Source organism: Alosa sapidissima, chromosome 1, assembly GCF_018492685.1.
Source record: "Alosa sapidissima isolate fAloSap1 chromosome 1, fAloSap1.pri, whole genome shotgun sequence".
Lineage (NCBI taxonomy): Eukaryota > Metazoa > Chordata > Actinopteri > Clupeiformes > Clupeidae > Alosa > Alosa sapidissima.
This window is the reverse complement of record NC_055957.1, coordinates 20,083,976-20,105,891: the sequence shown is the minus strand read 5'-3', so window position 1 is coordinate 20,105,891 and position 21,916 is coordinate 20,083,976. Positions and strand designations below refer to the sequence as shown.

Sequence of the window (21,916 nt, the reverse complement as noted above, 5' to 3'; positions counted from 1 at the left end):
GCTAGTTTGTCTTTTTCATGCTCACCCTTGAGTTTGAACCCTTTCTGCCTGGAGGGTCCATTTACTCTCGTTTGCTCACCTCTGGAATAGCCGGACTACACCCAGTACACAACTGAAGCCTTTTTTTTATTTTATTCTATTCTATTTATTTATTTTTTGCTGAGCTTATGCTGCATCAATTAGTTTTCACTATAAGCAAAAGAACTGCTACACCAGACTTGATAGCAGTGTGCACATTAAAAGAAAAAAGACATGAGTCTTGAACAGAACGCTTCCGCTGCGTGCCTGGTGTAGGCTGGCTGTAAGTCTATACATTTCAGCCTCTCTCTTACTTACTAGGAAATGGACTGCTCATGCCGGACTAAGCCGGACTGCTTGTGATTGGTCTTATTGGTGCAAAATAAGATCCTAGATCTCCTTTATTAAGAAGAGGGACACAGGACAGGGAGAGGGGTCAGATCAAATGTGACAGAGAGGCCGAGAAGGAGAGAGAAAAGAAGCAGACACCGAGAGGCAGAGGGAGAGCCAGACGGATAAGGGAGCACTTGCCCATTCCTCCTCGTCGTACTCCTTGTGGTGCGGTATGGAGTCCTGCCGCTCCAGCGGTCCTGCCGGTGGCGGCGGCTCCTCTTTGGTGGGCGTCTGCGCTCCGGCCACGTTGTTGCAGACGACGGCGTCCGGCTCGGTGACCGTCTGCCCAGGGTGGCTGGGCATCTGGGGCGCACGGGTCTGTAGGGGCGGCGTCTGGGTCTGGGTCTTGGACACGTAACCGGGCCGGGCAGCGTGCAGGGCCAGCAGGGCGCTCTTCACCAGCTCGTCCTTAAGGGCATGCACAAACTGCTCCGTCTGAGGAGAACCAGAGGAACTCTTTTACTGATCATTAAAACAATACTCAACCCATCACATTATATCATTCATTCCATTACAATTTTAATTCAGCATAGGCAGCTGATATCTTCGAGATTCCAGAGATCAAGGAGAGACAAAACAAAGACAGATGAGGAGGATAGGGACACGAAAAGAAAGTAAGAAAGAAAGAGAGCCACAGAGTTAGAACGTTCTTCTAAACCTGTACACACAATCCAATGGCCACACGTTCTTCTAAACCTGTACACACAATCCAATGGCCACACGTTCTTCTAAACCTGTACACACAATCCAATGGCCACACGTTCTTCTAAACCTGTACACACAATCCAATGGCCACACGTTCTTCTAAACCTGTACACACAATCCAATGGCCACACGTTCTTCTAAACCTGTACACACAATCCAATGGCCACACATTCTTCTAAACCTGTACACACAATCCAATGGCCACACGTTCTTCTAAACCTGTACACACAATCCAATGGGCACACGTTCTTCTAAACCTGTACACACAATCCAATGGCCACACGTTCTTCTAAACCTGTACACACAATCCAATGGCCACACGTTCTTCTTCCTACTTTTCAAAAAGTAAACTTTTTATAAAAGAGAATGTAGATGTGTGTATGCATGTGTGAGTGTGTGTCTGTATGTGTGTGTCTGTGTGTGTGTGTGTGTGTGTGTGTGTGTGTGTGTGTGAGAGAGAGAGAGAGAGAGAGCTTGACTTTGAGGAACAGAGACACAAGGCAGGATGGCAGAGAGGAGAGGGGGAAAGAGAGAGAGAGAGAGACTGGGAGAAAATAAAGAAAAATAGCAACAAAGCAAAGGTGTGTGAGAGAAAGGGAAAAAGCAGGGAAGAGAAGAGAAGACGAGCCTCTTGACTCATACTATGGCAACAGCAGCAACAACAAAACAACAAACAATTCAATTACACCTCGGCAAGGCCTCCACAGAGAGGGAAGAGAGGAGGAGAGAATGAGAGCGAGACAGAGAGGTGGAGAAAGAGAGAGACAGAAAGGTGGAGAAAGAGAGAGAGAGAGACAGAGAGGTGGAGAAAGAGAGAGAGAGAGATGTGGAGAAAGAGGGGCGTCTTTGATCTCACATTCATGTGCTACTGTATGCTGATGATCCTCATGAGGGGCCGAGGCTCACTGGAGGAACTGATAAGGGCTCTCAAGAATAATTGAGTTAGCATCCCAATAAGCTAACCACTGAGCCCATAACACCCACACACACATGCTTTAGAGGAGTGGAGTGAGAGAGAGAGGGAGAGAGAGAGAGAAAGAGGGAGGGAGAGAGAGAGGGAGAGAGAGGGAGAGTGAGAGAGATTGGGTGCAAACATTTGCCACCAAAGCCCTTTGCTCTAACCCATGGAGGAGGAAAAGACATCTGACTCAGAGAGAGCGAAAGAGGGAGGTAAAGGACAAGAATGCGTAGAGACGAGAAGCATCAACAAGTCCATTGGCAGGGAGGGAAACAATAGCGAATGGTGCAGGGTGCAGCTCCTGGGTGGATTTGAGAGAGCACCTTCACCTACTCAAACCTCACAAGACACTCTTCTCTAATGAAGCTCTGAGAGATGGCAGGACTGTGCCTTCCTGTTATGGCTGACTCCAGGGGTAAAATAAAATATATTCCAGACTTTTCAAGGGCCCGCTCTCCCCTTGGGGCCCTGTAATCAGTAGTGGTTTTACCCCCGACCCGGTCTGACCCCCGTGGCTGACTCCACTAAAGATTATTTAGATCCGTCTCTCATTCCACACACAACCCTCGGTCTGGATTCACTCATGCGAGCCCCTCGGTTTGACTTGATGAACATGACCTGTTGTTTCTCGTCTCCAAATGTCCCACACAAGAGGAGTGCTCTGTGCCAGCCTACTGTGTTCTGATGGCAAGAAGCTCTCTCTCTCTCTCTCTCTCTCTCTCTCTCTCTCTCTCTCTCTCTCTCTCTCTCTCTCTCGTCTAATTGGATTGAAGTGAGCTGGGACAGAGTGTATGGGACTTCATGAAATGTCTGCGGATTCCAGGCCGCTTTAGGCCCCGCTTCTACTCCGTCAGGAAACGCAGCTGGCGCCATAAGCCACGTACAGCGGGCTCGCTGCTTTCAAAAACACAAACATTTCATTTAGAGAGATTAAGCTGTTCTTAGCTCCTGATAGACTCATTTGGAGATGAAAGGAGCAAATGTGCTGCACATAAACACCAGAGACACACACACACACACACACACACACACACATACACACACACACACACACACACACACACACACACACACACACACACACACATACAGCAGCAGCAGCAGCAGCATAGAAGTAATCAGAAACTGGTGAAAATAAAAAAAGGCTGACAAAAGCTTGAAGGAATGTGGGGAATATGTCGATCCATATTCAAATTGAGCTTGGCTTATCTTTCAAATGTAATTTGAAATCTATCAGTCTGTTTATTATTCATTGCATTTGCTGGGGTGAGTGAACAAAAGCAGGGCACACCATTCTATGCATCCTGTCTGAAACTGGTAAGGTCATACACACACACACACACACACACACACACACACACACACACACACACAAACCACTGTCTGGGTTCAGTCTATATTTATTCCATAATGTTCATTCGTCCCTGACTTCCTTGTGGACAGAAACTCAGAAAAAACAGAAATCAATTTCTTTTTTTTTCATCATTCTTCATTCTTTTTGATTATTACCATGAGTTGCATGCCATGCTTTCAGATCGCTTTACAGACAGCCGGCCGCTCCGTACAAAAAAGTTTGTCTACATGCTGCCATGTATTTCAGGACATGAAATCAAACATCAAACGTACAGAACCAATCAGGGAACTTGTTTCCTACACTGAGCGCCATGTCTAAGGTGAGTGTGCTGAGTGGTCAGATTTCTCAATCAGCTTGTGCTGGAGGCCCTTTTTAGAGGGGAACTTGGAAAGGTCACCATGGACCCCCTCAAATAAGACCTGCTCAGAGGACACTGGGATTATCAGGTAAAATTGGGATAGCAATTTAGCAATGTGCTGTCTAATCAGTAAATATGAAAGCAATCTAGCTTTGTTTAAAGACTCGTTCAAAATCCACAACCAGCAGCTACTGATCAAATATACACAATTGCTCCTTCTCAACAGGGTTTGATTTTCTTTTTACCAACACAAGGCCTGCATTTTGTTTCTCACGTGGCTGAATATCAATTATGGCCTAGGGCCCGTGATCCTGAAAGCACTGGCAAACAAACTGCTGGCCAAAACTGCTGCCTCAAGCACTGACAAAACCCCTCTGGCTTCCTCCATGCTTTTGTTAGCACAGTGCTAACTGCTGCCTCCCCACGCCCTACCATCCTCCCTCGCAGCATGCTAGCACCAGGGCCTGTCAGGCTGGAGCTCTGAGCCTGCTGACTGATCCGGGATCAGACTGACACAGCTAATTGGTGGAAAGCCCCATGCCTGTGATTCCTGTGCTGTGCACTGGATTTGCGTTAAGATGAGTGACTGGAGCATCGCAAACCTCCCATGGATAGCAGTGTGTGTGTGTGTGTGTGTGTGTGTGTGTGTGTGTGTGTGTGTGTGCATCTGTTGATGTACAGTATGTGTATGCGGAGAATACAGTATGTGTGTGTGTGTGTATGTGTGCGCTTGCGTGTGTGTGTCTGTGTGCGTGCATGTGTGCGTATGTCTGCATGGGTCTCTCATGGTTGTGTGAGAGCCAGACACTGATACCTGTTGAACTGCAGATCAAGCAGAAGAAGGATGTATCAGCGTGGCTTCTCTCCCCCAGGTGTGCTGTGTGTGTGTGTGTGTGTGTGTGTGTGTGTGTGTGTGTGTGTGCTGCGTGTGTGTGTGTGTGTGTGTGTGTGTGTGTGTGTGTGTGTGTGTGCTGCGTGTGTGTGTGTGTGTGTGTGTGTGCTGTGTGTGTGTGTGTGTGTGTGTAAGGGAAGGGTAGGCCACTCTGCAGCCGGCGTGGGGAAAAGCACAAGCTTGCATTCTGAGCGGAAGGCTTCACGGGCCACAGGTTTTCAATATGTGACGGATGGGACACCGGGGGCTCGTGAGTGAACTTTGTGCAAGCTGAGCAGCCAGGCTACACACTCTTCAAGAACTGAACGCAAACACACACATAACTGATATAACACACACACACACACACACACATACCTGTAGACAGACACATAAGCAATCACATGGTCATCACACACACACACACACACACACACACACACACACACACCCAGCTTGAGATTTCAATCAGAGTTGGGCCCACCGCTGACTATGCTGTTTCACAAGTGCTCCTCTCATCAAGATGTGTGTGTGTGTGTATGTGTGTGAGAGAGAGAGACATTGATAGAGTGAATGTACCAATTAAAGCAGTTGATTGGGCCCCCGCTCTGCTGTGACACCAGTCGTCTCTCAGCAGAGGACCACAGAGTGACAGGGCCAGATGGATTCCATTAATTACACTGATATAAAAACAGCAGGCCCTATAAACCCGCCCAGCCTCAGCAGCAGCCAGACTGAGGAGACACCGCTTGTGTCCACACCCCCACACACACACACACACACACACACACACACACACACACACACACACACACACACACACACACACACACACACACACTGATGAAGATGTACTTGTCATTCACTCACATCCATACCTATTTCACATCTGCATGGGATTGCACTCATACAGAGTGCGCTCACGTGTGCGCGCACACACACACACACACACACACACACACACACACACACACACACACACACACACACACACACACACACACACACACACACACACACACACACACACACACACACACACAGAGTTTAAGGCTTTAATGTCAGCCGAGTCCTGGAGCTGCTGTTGCTGCTGAGAGGAGGTAATCTGAGTGATGAGCTGCTGACAGACACCTGATGCGGGTTCAGCAAGACATGACAAAGCACCGTCTTACACCTGGGACAGTGACACAAGTGACAGGAGACAGCTTCAAGCTTCATGCACACACATACACATACATTACACTCACAATGCTCCACCTGAGAGAGACTGTGTTTCTATTCAGATTAATGCATTGCCATTTGTACTTGAGATGAGAAATGGATGGAAATCTACACCGTCGTGGGAGAATCCCATCATCTAGAGCAGTGACCCATGGATTCAGTTGCTTCCAGTAGCAGCAACTGGAATCCATGCATTTCCACTTAATTATCTTTTGAAATCTGACCCCTTATCATACCTGTTCGTTCGTACTCATCGCTCGACTTATCATGACTAAATTCAAGATGGTATCGAATGGTAAAATTCCTTAAGGTACTGTCTTTATAAATCGTCTTGTAAATAATCTACCAGTGCTTTTTCAAAGTTCTCCATGTCTCGTTTTAAATGTCAAGGCCCTCGGAAGTCTACCAATGAAGTATGGAGCTACTTTGAGCCTCGTAAATGGTGTAAAACAGTGATTTATTTGCATGGCTAGGCCGATGCCCGAGGCACCACAACGAAACACTGTTGGTAGCATTGGCTAACTAGCAGCAGATTTCTGAGTGCAGGGGACAAGCCAAGGTGAGCTATGAGACATACGTTCACACTCGGTATCATGTTTCAACACACTTTAGGTCAATATCACACGAGCATTAAGGTAACATAAGGGGCATTAAGGTAACATGAGGGGGCAATGAGACAACATGAGGGGACATTAAGGCAACATGAGGGGGCTGATAAGGTGACATGAAAGGGCATTAAGGTAAAGATAGAATGTGGTCAGGCAGGATGGGAGAGGAAGGGAGTGGAGGAATCAAATGGGGTTAAAGACAGGAGATGAGATGAACAATGAACAAGGCAAAAGGAATGGAAGAGAAAAAACAACAAAAAACAAATAAACAATCAACCATGAGACAACAGCACAACAGACGTCTCATTCTCTCAGAAAGAATGAAGAGAGAAAAGACTAGACGGAAAAGAATGACACAGAAGACAGGAGAAAAGAGAACAGATGAAACTATCTGATAATATCACTCTGCCACATCAGAGTCAGACAACAGCAGTTTCCTGAGACCTTCTAAAGTAAGTGGTATTGGGAGCATCTTTTCTCCAATACCCCTTCAGGGTTGTGAGGTGCTGCGGAGTGTGGGAGCGTGGGTGGGGGGGTGAGCGAGTGAGCAGGCGGGCGGCTGGAACAGCTGACCTTCTCGGCGAGGCTCTTGAGCGTGTCCCTCAGAGCGTGGGCGCAGCGCTGCTGGGCGGCCTGCAGCAGGCGGTCAGCCAGGCTGCCGATGAGGGGCTGCAGCTCGCTCAGGGTGCCCAGCACGTCCCGTGCCCTGGCCGTCTGCTCCGGAGAGTAGTAGATACACTGGTACGCCGTACTGTAGCTGTGGACAGAGGCATACAGACAGAGAGGGGTGGGGAGGGTGGTTAATTCATTTTACACTGTTTTCCATTCACATGTATATATGAAGCAATGCGCTCACAGTTACTGACTTGCTGGTTTTAACTTGAATCCCTCATATACTGATAATGTATGAAGTAAGCAAGGACCGCACTGTCAGTTCTCTTTCGAACTTTTAATCGCCAACAACGGACGTTTCGGGCTGTGCGCCCTTCTTCAGCGTATAATGGTATAATAATGGTATAACTGTCATTGCTTACTTCTTCCATTTACAGTACATGTGTCCTTTGTCGAGTGGGATACACACAATACACTAGAACAGAGAGTTTGTCACATGCAGGTAAAGGCAGGTGGTACAATAGATGTGTATTTGCACGTGGACAATAAGTACAGTACAGAGATTTAAATAAGCTAAGGTAGAATATGAAGGGACATATCCTTACAAGTCCTGACTGGAGAAACGATAGAGGGATTGAATGTTAGTGTGTCCATGGGTGTCTGTGTGTCTTCATTTGTAAGAGGAGAAAATTGCTTTTATGTGTCTGACTTCACATCCAGGCTTGTGGTTTAAGTGGCTTCGCCATGTTCATGACAAATGCACCAGAGGAACGGCTGCCTTAATTGAGCCCTGTGTTCAGAGTGCTGCAGAAAGTTCCATTCACATGAATGGCCATTCACAACGTTCGGGCCTATGTTAAATCTATATAAATGACCGGCAAAGTATATAATCACCGCTGTCAATGGCAACGGGTTGATTAACATCTTTCAAGAATTCCGTTCGCTTATTGCAATGGAATTTCATTGAAAGGGAAAGTAAGCTAGTAAAAACGTTGCCACGCAACACCTGAAACTGTCAAGTTCTATCTGTGTGGCGAACTATTTATTTTGTCAGCGGAAGACACAAAACGGTAGCAAAATAATTTTTAAAGATTCATTGTGTTAGGGTTCTTTTCTCGTTTTGGCAAGTAGCCGTGTAATAAGCGGGATAATGTCGGGGTTCTGTTCTCCCTGTTGGGACTTATTTTCTGATAATTACCGGCGGACAATACATTATCCCTTACCTAAATCACTTTAATGTCCAGGTTGAGATACATGTTACATGCAACACACAGCCGCTGACACATGGAATGTTGCCGAGAGTTATGTTTTACGCCTTCTATTGGACTGCACACCCAAATCAATGAGGATGTGGGTTTGAATGGGTGGTATTTACACCAAATCAATGGCAGTCTGCAGACTTTTCCAAGGTCCACTGATGTGGTGGTAGACTCAATAGATTCATGTTTTTTCCGCCTGGATCAATGTGGCCCAAAGGTTCATGCATCTTTGGAGGCTGAGTAATCAGGTTGTCCATTTGTAAAAGTAATGATAATTGATTTGTTGAGTTGAAGGAAATTCACAAATAACCCCCAAAGCATAAGCTCTTTTCAACACTTCGGCACTTTCAAAAGTAGGATAGATTTTCAAAAAAATAAATACTTAGGTTGGAAAAACATAAAAACATAAGAACACTTTTCCTTGGCTCTTAACTGCTTTTAATGGCATAAGATCTTGGGCAGTGGAAAGAAAAAAAGTGACAAAGAATCAATGAGTAATTATGGACGGATCTGCCACGGATCCTGGTCCTCATCTTCTCCCATTAGATTTCTCTGGGAGTGAGGTCAGTGAGGGACATCCAACAATCCGCTCTGGCTAGCCATCCATCAGACAACGTCCAGCCTACGGCTTGAGCATCTTTATATGCAACTTCCCTCCTGCATCTCCTTCTCTTTGGTCTCCAGTGTCTGTCTTCTCCTTCTCACTCTCTTCATCCGTCTGTACTGAAGCAATTTATGCCTTTATTTCCTTCCTTCCTTCCTTCCTTCCTTCCACCCCCTGCACTTCTTCTCATTGGGTGTCTCATTCCCTCTCTATGTAGGCCAGAGCCTGCAGCCTTGCCCTGCGGCATAACTGACTAATAACAAAGCGGCGTGCTGAGCAGCGCCTTTGGCCACCCTGCTGCCTCTGATTGGGTGGCTTAGCATCCCTTGACTGCAATCAAACACGGGACAACAGACCACACACCTGCACTGCCCCCACCTCAACACAAACACGGGACAACAGACCACACACCTGCACTGCCCCCACCTCAACACAAAAGCGGGACAACAGACCACACACCTGCACTGCCCCCACCTCAACACAAACGCGGGACAACAGACCACACACCTGCACTGCCCCCACCTCAACACAAACGCGGGACAACAGACCACACACCTGCACTGCCCCCACCTCAACACAAACACGGGACAACAGACCACACACCTGCACTGCCCCCACCTCAACACAAACAGAACAGCAGAACAGTAGAGGTGGATCATGGGGAAGAGACAACTGAACGAATGAGGGATGGAGAAAGGAGAGAGAGAGAAAGTATACTGCTTGTAGCAGCCGGTAGGGGAATAGTTGGGCCAGTCATCACTCTAATTAGCTCCCGGGAGGACAGCCACCCACCACTGCTTGCGGCGAATCAAAGATCTTTACTTAAAGAGAAAAGACACATTCCAAAAAGGGGGTTACATATTCTAATAGGTCAGCAGAATGCCCTCACACTGTGCTCTCTCTCTCTCTCTCTCTCTCTTTCTTTCTCTCTCTCTCTCTCTGACTGTCCCCCATTCTCTCTCTTCCTCCAAGTTATTCCTACAGTGAGACCTACCACAGAGGCTACTAGGGGTGTGAATCGCTCATGTAAAAGACGATACGATTCGCATCTAGATACATGGGCACGATTTGATACAAGAAAAGATACATGTTCATAAAAAACGATTCAGTACAATTTGATGCGATGCGATTCGATGCAATTCGATGCAGTTTAAGAATAAAAAGCATTCTGAAAGATTTTTTATCATTTGCTCAAGGTGCACATTAATTTTATATTATCAGTTATCATGGTCATGGTTGTCAATTAGACAAAAGAAATGTGTGAATATGATTATCTAAACTGAGGTTTGTTTCATATACTGTATTGAAATGAAAAAAGAATAGTCTACATTTCAGTCAAACACAGCAGCCAAATACATTTTCTTTTTTTATAGACCTTATAGATTTTATAGAGTTATATCTGATTGTTTTCATGGAGCTGTAGCTTTGTTGAGGTAAGACAATACCGAAATAAAATAAAACAGTGCTTAAGACACTCTTGGCCTTTTCTCATATAGCCTACAAGAATAAAATAGGCCTACATATCAATGAACTCTCTGGGTTTATTTTGTTCCAACGGTAGACCTAATGCAGAAACCTATAATGCCAAATCGGTTAATCTTTACACCCCTAGAGGCTACCCCTACACACACCAACATGATGCCGCAGTATTGAGCCGAAAGCTGACCACCATCCAGCCAAGGGTGGGAGACGTTAAAGGAAGTCATCAGAGTGAAAATGTTCACGGGGGCTTATTGAAGCTTAATGATTCAGCTGGGTCTATTGCCGAACTGAAACCAGAATAAAATGTGTGGGGGAAAAATGTCCATCTCGCATACTTCCAGGCTCTGGTAATTAATTTGGCAAGCCAGTTGGCATATTCCTGTGAGGGGCTTGGCTATGTACGCCTGAAGCCTGTCTTGCTTCTATCTTACAGATTATGAGAAGTTCAAAATGAAACAGGAGATAACAAAACCCCTCACGCTAGCCAGTTAAGTTAGCTTTGGGAGGGACGACAGGCTGAGGAGGCCCTCAGCGCCTTGCGAGCGCAGTGGATAATGACTGCACGTCGGGGCACCTGGTGCAGCGAGAGAAGGCTGGGGAGTCACGCTCAGAGAGGCTTGTTAGCGAGGACAGACTTTAATTGCTTTATCAGCATGGCTGTCAGTTGAATGCGAAGCCAAGATGGCAGAGAGAACAACAGCGGCAATGCTACAAGGAGCAGAGTGAAGCTGGCTCACACAAGCCAGTCCACACTGCTGGCTTTTTTAAGTGAATGCCAGAGCCGCTCAATGAGACGATGTGCAACATTCATGGATCAATTCACTGCTAGAGCAGTGGAAATTATGCAGCTGCCCTGACTGGCATCTTTCAGCAGCTCTTGCACGCGGCGCCATTTAATTGTTCAGTCCTGTAAGCTCTTACTGTGTGTTAATTTAACCTATGAAAGACTGTGGTACTACCACCTTACAAGACCCATACTGAGCAAAACTCTTAGTTTTAATGGTCTAGTAATGTTAGAATATGGTCATGCAGAATAAGGTTATAATAAATGCTTTATAATGACAATGAGCCAATATGCTACTAATATATACATATTAGTAAGTTAGTTAATGGTGAATATGTGCACCTTAATATAAAGTGCTACCGAGTGACTCAACAAACAGTATGCACTGAAGTATGTACAGTACTGTATGTAGAAACTCAATATTACAATCCAATGCAACACTAAAATGCATCCAAAGCATTTATATTTCACTGTAGTTTAGAATACATCCCATTCTAGTGTAAAAAACTAGTTTACATGACCCCCTACCTTATAAAGCAAGAACTTATTTTGCATGGGTGTGTGACCATGCATGTCCTTCAGGGCAGTGTTCCCATACCCATAGCTGAGCTCATCAATAAGGGCAGCGTAATTGGTGTGACCACCTGTGTCGACTGAAGCTAACTTGGCACGGACACAGCACGCACACACACACACTCAGACACTCTTGACCTTGTAAACAGGGGCAATATATATTCGGTGACCAGCTGTGTCTGTTGATGCTCTTTATTCACATAAAAAGAACACACACTCACACACTCACACACACACACACACACACACACACACAGAGTTGTGCCTGTTTTAGTTCTCATAAAACAGCCTCTAACGGCACATCAACATTCCTGAACTGACAGATGCACATACCTAGATACACACACACACACACACACACACACATTCATCTGACTGTACACTGTAGGGGCTTTTAAAAGAGGGATCCTCTCTTCAGCCATGCCTGCCGGGGACAATTAAAAGGATATAAAGCCTCCTTTCCAGAAAGAGATGCATGTATTAATGATAACTGGCCAGGTTCAAGGCTGAGAGTGTGTGTGTGTGTGTGTGTGTGTGTGTGTGTGTATGTGTGTGTGTGTGTATTGACGTATTGATTGGTCCTACTGAGTCGACCGGCCCATTGGCTGCGTTGGCGATGGCAACAGTACCTGGCGGACAGCAGCGAGCGAGTGACCCATGGCACATCACCTATAATGCATCAGTGATGAGATCAGCCCCACCTCCACCCACAACCACCACCACCCATGCCTGGCCCTCCACCTCCACCCTTCCGACCTGCACAATGTAATGGGAACAAAGATGGATGGCTCCTTTATTGGGCTTGTGGCGACACCTCTTCTTTCTTTTCTTCCATTTCTCTTCCAGCGGCCCTTTCTTTCCTCCAGCGCTGCACTTCTGTCTCTCCTCCGCTTTGTCTCGGCTCCTCTCCCTTTGATGAATCAATACTGCTTTGAATGGCAGAGTTTCAAATCTAGCCGACTGCTCTTTTTTTTTTTCAATGGCTTTTTAGAAAAGGACGCCTGTCAGGAGAGGTCAAGAGATCTCATGTGTTTCATGTGGATTGTGTGTGTGTGTGTGTGTGTGTGTGTGTGTGTGTGTGTGTGTGTGTGTGTGTGTGTGAAGTGAAGAGATACAGGGGTTTAAATTCAAGACCAGTCTGTATGTTCTGTGCTTAATAGATTAATCTTTTTATATCAACGCTTACAGTAACGCTTTACAGTGGTAAACCACATTACCAGCAACCAATACATACAAATACAGGTCAGTCCAAAGATGTTCCAAACCTGCCATCTCGGCCATCCATGGCCCTGTGTGGTCACTTGTGATGTCACACGATATTTGTTACACTTTGGTGGATGACTGACAAGCCACTTGATCTGGGGTCAGGCGTCACTGGGCTTTGCCGAGGCTTACTTGCCTAGCGAGGCAGAAAATTGGAAAAATGTAAGCTACTGAGAGTCATTAGCCAAGTCAAACATAAAACAAAAGAGGAAGTGCTCTATCTCAGTTGCGGATTAGTCCACAATGCAATCTCTCTTTCTCTCTTCTCTCTCTCTCTCTCTTTCTCTCTTCTCTCTCTCTCTCCCTTTCCCTTCTCTCTCTCTCTCCAAGAAACTGATTTCACTCCAGTGAACTCTATGAAAATATGCTGTCTGTGTTTATCGTGTGGGCTCGCTGGGGAGAGGCTGTCCGTCCCCGCGCTGCCCCGCGGAGGAGCACTTGGGCATGGAAAAGCCGCTTGTGTGCCGCTGCACAACTCTTCCCGTCCGCAGCCATTCCCAGCTCCCGTTTGGCTAATTGGATCTTTTTAATGAGCAAAAGCACCATGGGATGGAAAATGCAGTCCCCTATCTACAATGCAAACACCCCAACACCGTCACCAAGTCCACACCAAGTCCACAAGTCTACACCGATGGAAGAACACACTGAAAGTGGAACTTTTGAAAGTTTGTATACAGTAGATCTTCACAGCAAATAGTATTTTAAAGTTCTATGGCTTGTTTGCAATCTTCTGCAAATCTTTGAAGAACACTTCATGAAGAGAGCCACTGTAGAGCTGTCAAGGATATGAACGAGCCAACAGGTTAACACAACTCAACATACTGACAGAGCCAGCATACTTCTACCTCATCCACATTAAAAACACAACTTCCTAGGAAGGGGATTACCATAAAGGCAGCCTGGACAGGCAGGGGACTATGGGCCACTTTCACTCAGGGTACAGCAACACACAGTCTAGCACCAGTTAAAAGACTTAAAACAACGAGTCTCTGTTCCCAGGCAAACAGGACTATAAATAGTCACTCACGAGAGTAGTGCCATTTTGCCACTAACTTTACATCAAAGGGCATAAGGACATCACGGAGTAGAGAGGCCGACTGTATGACTGCACACAGCTTATTAGAGAGGGAAGGGGCCTGGGAGAAAAATAAGGCCGTCAACACAGTCCACCTCAGATCCTCCTCAAGACTCCTGCTGCTGACTTAGACTTTCTGTCCCCAACCGACAGACACAGGATCTCTAATTAAACATGGCTGAACCATCAAAGAGACAGGGGGAGAGAGAGAGAGAGAAACAGAAAGCAAAAATAGGGTGAGAAAACAGGAGGCGGTAATTGAATCAAAGGCTGAACTGAATCACTGCAGATACAGAAGTATAAAGGTTCTTTAGGCGGACTGAAAACGCGGGTACAGTATATGAAAACACATACAAACACACAGAAACACACACACACACCCACACACACAATGAAGCACATGAGATTGGGGTCCTATGGAATATTCTATTCATGGAAGTGATCAGGGTCGGACTGGGAACAAAATTCGGCCCTGGCAATTTTCTCCTGGACCGGCCCACTACTGGACCGACGACCCCCCCACCCCCCACCCCCCCCCTGATTCCCCCCCATACCCCATAAATAACAAACACACAGTATCATGCTGTAGCAACACTTCATAAACTGAACCCAAACATTTAAATTTGGACCTATAGGTTATTATATAATCAGTATCGTAATTTCTGTCAACTATGACGATCTCCATGCATGTTCAGTAGCCTATATTTTTCCTTTAGTCAAGCAGTGACATGTGGTTTAATCAGTGTTGGGCAAGTTACTTCAAAATCGTAATATATTATGTATTACTTATTACTGTCATTTCAAAGTAATTCATTACATTATAATATTACAAAGTCAAAGTCAAAGTCAAAGTCAAAGTCAAAGTCAAAGTCAGCTTTATTGTCAATTTCTTCACATGTTCCAGACATACAAAGAGATCGAAATTACGTTTCTCACTATCCCACGGTGAAGACAAGACATATTTTACCAATTTAAGTCCACAGACAAACATAACATTCAAGTAAACAAAAAAGTAAGTAAATAAGAGGGCACATATAATAATGAAAAAAATAAGAGCAGCAAAATTTACTGTCTCTGAATTGTAAGGCATTACACTACTATTGTATTACCTTTAAGTTACTTTTACCAAAATATCTGGAAATATGGATTTGGAATTCTAAATGCAGTTTATTATGCTCAATGCAGCTCATTGCACTTCTAATGGAGGGTGATGTGGTACAACATAACGACTGAGCTAGGCTTAAGGCTAACAACAGTAGAATGCAATACTGTAGGTGCAGTGATGGCTCACGATGCAATACAAGGAACAATCATAGCCAGAATTTTGTTAAAAGAAGACAAAAGGTCAAAGTCTGGTCAATTGTGATAGAAATGCTGTAACTTTAGGCTTAGGCCTACTCATTAAAATCAACAGAGAGCCCACTACCTGTATATTGTAACCCAAAACTTGAAGACATGTCAAGATAGGCTACACAGTGCAGCTACTTGCCATTTTTGTGCCCTAACTGGTGAAATACAGTATTAACCTAAGTATGTCATTATATGGCCAACTATAAAGATGTAATCTGCCTGTTCCCAGTTAGTTATAATTATGATTTGTGCCAACATGTTGTAGAAACACAACCACAGTTAGGCCTATTTGGTGCAAATCTTCTACATTGGTTATAGTCAGAGATTCACATTAACTGTAGGCTATCACCACACGTGTATACTAAACGTTTTTGCCCAAGTTTGTGTGTCATCACATTTTGCAAAATTAGGCTACTGTACCTTTGTTACTAATCTACCAGTTGATATTTTTTACGTGCATCGACTCGCGATTGATTGTGCATCTAATGTAACACTCGGTGGAGAGACTTCCACTTTCCAAGTTCCACTTTCACTGTCGTTGTGAGCTAAAAGGCTGCTATATGGGAAATACTTTGAAGTTCCTTTTAAGTCCAAACATGAATAGGCTTTTCCACCAAGTTGTGCGAAAATTGTAGGTACCCCGAGTTTTTTTTATGTTGACAGACAAACCGCACTACAGTAGCCTACAGTAAATGGTGCAGTAAATGGAAGCTCTTCGTAGCGCGTGCAACTTACGTCTATAAAAACAATATATTTATGGAATAAAATTAGACACCTCTGATTGCTGTTTACTGTTAAACTGCGATGATGTGAACACCAGCCAGCGGAGGGCACTTATATAGCCTAGGCTACCATGCATGGACTCGTAGGCTATATTTCCACACAAACCAAGCGGCTGCTTGGACAAATCCACTTGAGGGGTGGGACAGGGGGGCGCGATCGTAACACACACTGAACCTGTCATGAAGAGGCCAAAATGATTGACCTGTCACCCCCCAATCCAAATGGATGCAACTGCATTTATAGGCTAAGCCTAGGTCTACATGACGGGCCGCAAATAGGCTAAATAACTAAATAAAAAAATAAAAACAAATCCCGGAGGTCACCGGCCCACATGTGGACCAGCCCACCGGTTGTACAGATTACCAGTCCGAGCCTGGAAGTGATTCTATTCCTATGTAAGTGTGGCACTGTACTCACACAATTTCTCTCTCTATCTCTCTCTCTCTCTCTCTCTTTCTCTCTCTCACTCACACACACACACACACACACACATTTGTATACCTTGTCAGGTGGAGACTAGCACAATGAAATGTGCTGGGATGGGGCTCAGTGGGGAGAGAGGAGGATGAGGAGGAGGTGGGGGGAGATGGAGGAGGTGGAGGATGAGGAGGTGGGGGTAAGATGGAGGAGGTGGAAGATAAGCATGTTCCAAGGGTAGGTAAAGGGTGGAGGGTCCCAGGTGGGCTGTTGATCAGTGCCCAGGCCGGGGCCTCGGTGGCTGGGCAGGATAATTGAGCGCATGCCCCTGCTCTCAGGATTGCCTTTTCATGTACTTCCTGCCTGACGAGGACACGCTGGGGGAATCGGTGCCAGCCTCAGCTTTTAAAGGGTGACTCGCTGAGGTCATCCACAATACGTCTTGTGTGAGATGTGTGTGTGTGTGTGTGTGTGTGTGTGTGTGTGTGTGTGTGTGTGTGTGTGTGTACGTGTTCCTTTTTACTTCCTCCTGATGTCTAATTTTTTAAGTGTGTGCGCATGTGTGTTCCCATTCCTTCATCTCTTGGCACGTCTTCTAAAGCTGCTGTGTGCTGCAACACCTTGCCCTGAGCCTGTGTGTGTGTGTGTGTGTGTCTGTATCAGTGAGACCCCACACTCTGAGACAGCCAACACACCCATTTTCAGTGTGTTTTCAGTGTTTCTGTGAATATCTGTGTCGGTTTGTGCGTGTGTGTGAATATCTGTCTGTGTGTGTGTGTGTGTGCGTGCGTGCGTGCGCATGTTCTCACCTCTTCTTCTCGTTCTCGTAACGGCCCAGTAGCCTCTGCAGGCCGCCGCTCTTGAAGCCCTGGAAGTGTGCCGCCGGAGCGCCCACTGTGATGATGTCATAGAAGGCATCTGTGGAGGACACAGAGATGGACAGTCAAGCGGAGCGTCCCGACACCTCAGCTACACACACTACAGAACTCCAAATCCCAGTGTCCAGCCGCTATGGTCAGCAGGAGTAGCTAACAAGGAAAAGACCTTGCCAAGACAACTCAAACACAACCCCATCCTCATGTCTTCCAAACTCGATCACAAGCACTAACATTAACACCATAACTCTGCCATGCTGTGTCAGGCTATTGTGTTTACTTACAATTTCAGAATAAATAACTGGTGTTCGCCCTCTACTCCTCCTAAACTCTAGCGTTATTTTGGCTTCTCTTCCATCATGTAAATTCAGTTCAGTGTAGATGTAGCTGTACAGTTTAGCGCCATGTGTAGTCTCTCCTGGTGTTATTACAAAGAAATCAGTCCTAGTCTAGGGTTGCAGGACACTCAAACCCACCCAGCTGCTGTGTGCTTCGCAGCTCTGCAGTGACCCCTGGGCTACATGAGCTTGACAAGGTGAGCGATGAGCGCTGGTCATCATGTGACACTTGCGGTGGACATGTAGACTGGGCATCAGTGAGAGACTGCAGTGGCAGGAGCATGGAGCAGTTAGATAGAGCCTGGTCAGTGGAGAGTCCTATAATGAGTTGCTCTTCGCATGCTTCGCCACAGGGGGGCACCACTTGGTGATTTTCCTGACAGCAAGTAATGACTATTCTTATTTATAATGACATGTAGAAGAGTCTCTAGTGTGTGGACGGGGTGGTCAGGTTGCCAAGGTGACAAGTGTTATGTCGGTGATGTCCACAGGATTCTAGTCCCCCAACCACCATGACCAGGAGTTGGCTTAATGATGCTTGGATTTCTTTACAATGTCTCAAATGCTCCTTTCTGTATCTCCCCGTTGGGCTTCCTTAGCCTCTCTGTTTTCTGTAATGATGATGGGGATCTGTAATCTCTTTAATCCACCCTCACACCTCCACCTCATCTGGGGCTCTCCCCCCACTCTCCCACACACACTCTAATTGGCTCCACGCTGGCCTTGGCCCACTGTAACTACTCCAGACATCACTCACGCGCAGCCCAATTTAAGCCCAGATCTGACCCTCTGATTTCTGTCTCTGCCTCTCTCCATCACTCTGGCCCCATTATTCCAACTGACCATGGCAACCCCCCCCCCACACACACACACACACACACACACACTTCCCGCCATGCACGCTGTCCTCCAGCACAACAGGACCTCGCGGCAGGAGAGGAATTGATTGCTGTCGAGTCCAGATGAGAGTGACTGATTCATACTTAACCCATTGTCAGTTTAACAGAAAGGGCGATGCGGGAAGAGAGAGAGAGAGAGAGAAAAAAAAATAGAGAGAGAGAGAAAGAAAGAGAGAGTAAGAGAGAGAGAGAGAGAGAGAGAGAGAGAGAGAGAGAGAGAGAGAGAGAGAGAGAGAAAATGAAACTGCTGTTTGAATGGATGTCTGAAGTGCTCCTGGGCTTTTCACTGCAACGCAGGTTGTACTCTTGTGAGTCGCTCCATCACATTTGTGAAATTCTGAAAGGCTGACTTTTATTCACTCTGAAGTTCATCCTTGTGATCAATATGCAAAGAAAGCTCCCATCCTTTCCACAATCACCCCCCTCCCCACCGCAGAGACCAGAAGCAGCCGGCAGGAGACAAAAAACAAGTTGTCCAAGGTTTTCCTTTTCATTTTGGAGAGAAATGGGGCAAAGCACGCTATGCATTTCTATAGCACTGCATTTCCATGCGTGCAGTATGCATGGCCTCAGAGATAAAGGGCTCTAGTGAGAGATCAGAGCAGGGCAGCCACACGAGGAGTGTGGAGATCAGAAGACAATATGGCTCCGCACACGCTGGCAATGAAGGCAAGACGCTGAAGGATGCTTCTCATTGTCCAATACAGTGCAGTCACTGTGACTATTGAGACTAATGAACAATGACTGGAGAGAATGCCACACACACACAGACACACACTGACTTTGAGCTTCATTTGTGCTACAGGTTTTCTTTCAGACGGCAAGACAGGTATTTTTCTAGGGGCACAGGCATGGACAAAAGCCAGCTCAGGCATTTGTGTTCACCCAAACAGCTTTCTGTTCAGATTATTTTTCTTCATTTTTGTGACATTTGTCATTTGTCATGTCCCTTGTCTCATTTGAATGTAGGTAGCATACAGTCTGACTTCATGTTCAGTTTTTGGTTTTTGTTTACAGGGTTTACACAGCGATGTCCACTGTGAGTTTACATAAGCATTCGTTTTCATGACTGTGTGTGTGTGTGTGTGTGTGTGTGTGTGTGTGTGTGTGTGTGTGTGTGTGTGTGTGTGTGTGTGTGTGTGTGTGTGTGCACTGCTCACCATCTATGCAAGGTGCCAAGTTTCAGCTGATTGAAGATAATGCACAGTGACAGCAATGGACTGGGCACATGCACTAGCAGGCTTTTATGAAGGAAGGTAGAGAGTGTGTATGTCTGTGGCCGTGTGTGTGAGTGCGTGTGTCTGCATGTGGAATCTGCTGAAGTAGTTGCCATCCCATGTGAATTTTGTTCAGAAGACGTGTGGGGTCCTAATTAGTGAGTCGCCTTCCTGTCTGCCTGCATTAAAGTCCAGCCAGCAGCAGCCAGTGTCCAGCCCCAACCATCCCCCCGTGACCCCTCTCACGTTAACTGTGCCGCCTGACGCCATCTTGACAAGGCAGGAAGCGAAGCGTGAGAGGGCAGTACCCAGAAGACTCTCCAGAAAGACAGCAAGACACTTTTCTTCTCATTTCGCCTCCTTCCCTTCCTCCATCCCTCTGTCTAACATGCTCTTTGCCTCTCTCTCCTCTTGTACTAAGCTCAGTGTGTGTCATGTTCTTCTACCTCCATTGGATTCTCTCATGTACTTTCTTTTTCTGTCTCTCTCCTGGGCCCTCTTTCTCTTACTGTTCTCTCTTAGTGTCTCATAAAGAGGAGAGGAGATATGTAACTTTTACTCTGGAGTCAGTCTCAAGTACAGGACTATGTGAGTGTGTGTGTGTGTGTGTGTGTGTGTGTGTGTGTGCGTGTGTGTGTGTGTGTGACAGAGAGGGGAGGAGGTCACAGAAGGTCAGAGTTGGTCAGGTAGGGGTGGCATACCTGTTTTCCTGGGGCAGGTGACCCTCATCCTCTGTGTGTGCAGGTTGATTGGAATGAACTCCAGATACTTCTGCGCTTTGCTGCAGCTGGGTTTAAACGAGGGTCCTAAACACAGATAAGAGAAAAGGTAGCCAGTTAAATTATGTTAGTAATGCTTTATGTACAGTATATTCACTACTGACACACAACCCACACAAGCATTCATAACTAGTGGTGACAGGTCTTCAGTGCAAGCACAGTGTGGGATTGAGCCATCTGAGTATTTTAAAACACACAACAGCCAGGCATAGACATCTGAAGTTGGTGGCAAGCTGCTAAAATGGTTAGGGAATGTGTCTGGTGTTTGGGTGGACCGCCAGACAGCTCAGTAGGCTGAGAAGGAGTCACTGATCCACTGCGTATCCCACAGATGCCATTAGCAGTTTTCTGCGCCGCCAAGACAACCTCATTAAATTTACAAAGCATTTAAATGAAACATCAAAAGACCAAACAAAACAAACTCGGGCTTTAACAAAGGCTTTAAAAGTGAGCACAGCCACTTCAGCGCTCAGAGCCATGGTGGGGCTCATTACTGACATCACGCTCCTACTCTCAAAAATAAACATTGATGAAACCCGAGAGTGTCTATGTTGCCAATTTGACCTGATATACTCTTTGTGTATGAAACAGTAATATAATACCCTTAATGGTTGTGGACACTGTTCAATGTTCACTGATCAAGTCCAATGAATATGATTTCCAATAAGCCTGCATAAAGATCTGTTCATTTGTGTTATAAGCCGTTCAGCATGAGGTTTAATCTACAATTACATTTTTTATTTATTTATTTATTTATTTATTAGTGGCATTCACAGTGCCTGCTTCATACAAAACATCCAATTAAAAGGCCCAGGAAGATAAATCCAAGTCTTTGTGGCTTACAGTTGGGCTGGAAATCATGGTTTGCATCTAGAGTCCTATACTTCCAGTTCCAGCTGATATCTGACGCATGCTAATGGAGCTGAAAAAAAAAACTGGCTTGAATTGACACTAAACCTTCTAGGAGAACACGCCCATAATCCCCCAGATCTGACAGGCAGCTGACTGGTGTGCTGGGCCATGGTAGAGGGCCGTGATGGAAGTGGCGTAGAGAGAAAGGGGGGTATTTAAATGAGAAGAATGTTCAAACTGGCAGACACTTGATAAATAAATATATATA

General features: G+C 45.9%; 1 protein-coding gene across 16 annotated transcripts in view; it reads right to left on the bottom strand.

Moving 5' to 3' along the window:
- Nucleotides 1–21,916, bottom strand: part of inpp4b (inositol polyphosphate-4-phosphatase type II B) — a 159,889-nt gene that overhangs the window by 36,553 nt on the left and 101,420 nt on the right. For all 16 annotated transcript variants that reach the window (XM_042057498.1, XM_042057508.1, XM_042057490.1 and 13 more), the window contains 4 exons: nucleotides 20,719–20,823; nucleotides 17,498–17,606; nucleotides 7,060–7,243; nucleotides 550–846 (listed from right to left, as the gene is read on the bottom strand). In XM_042057498.1, the coding sequence (XP_041913432.1) occupies nucleotides 550–846; nucleotides 7,060–7,243; nucleotides 17,498–17,606; nucleotides 20,719–20,823 (695 nt within the window). The remainder of the gene's footprint in view (nucleotides 1–549; nucleotides 847–7,059; nucleotides 7,244–17,497; nucleotides 17,607–20,718; nucleotides 20,824–21,916) is intronic.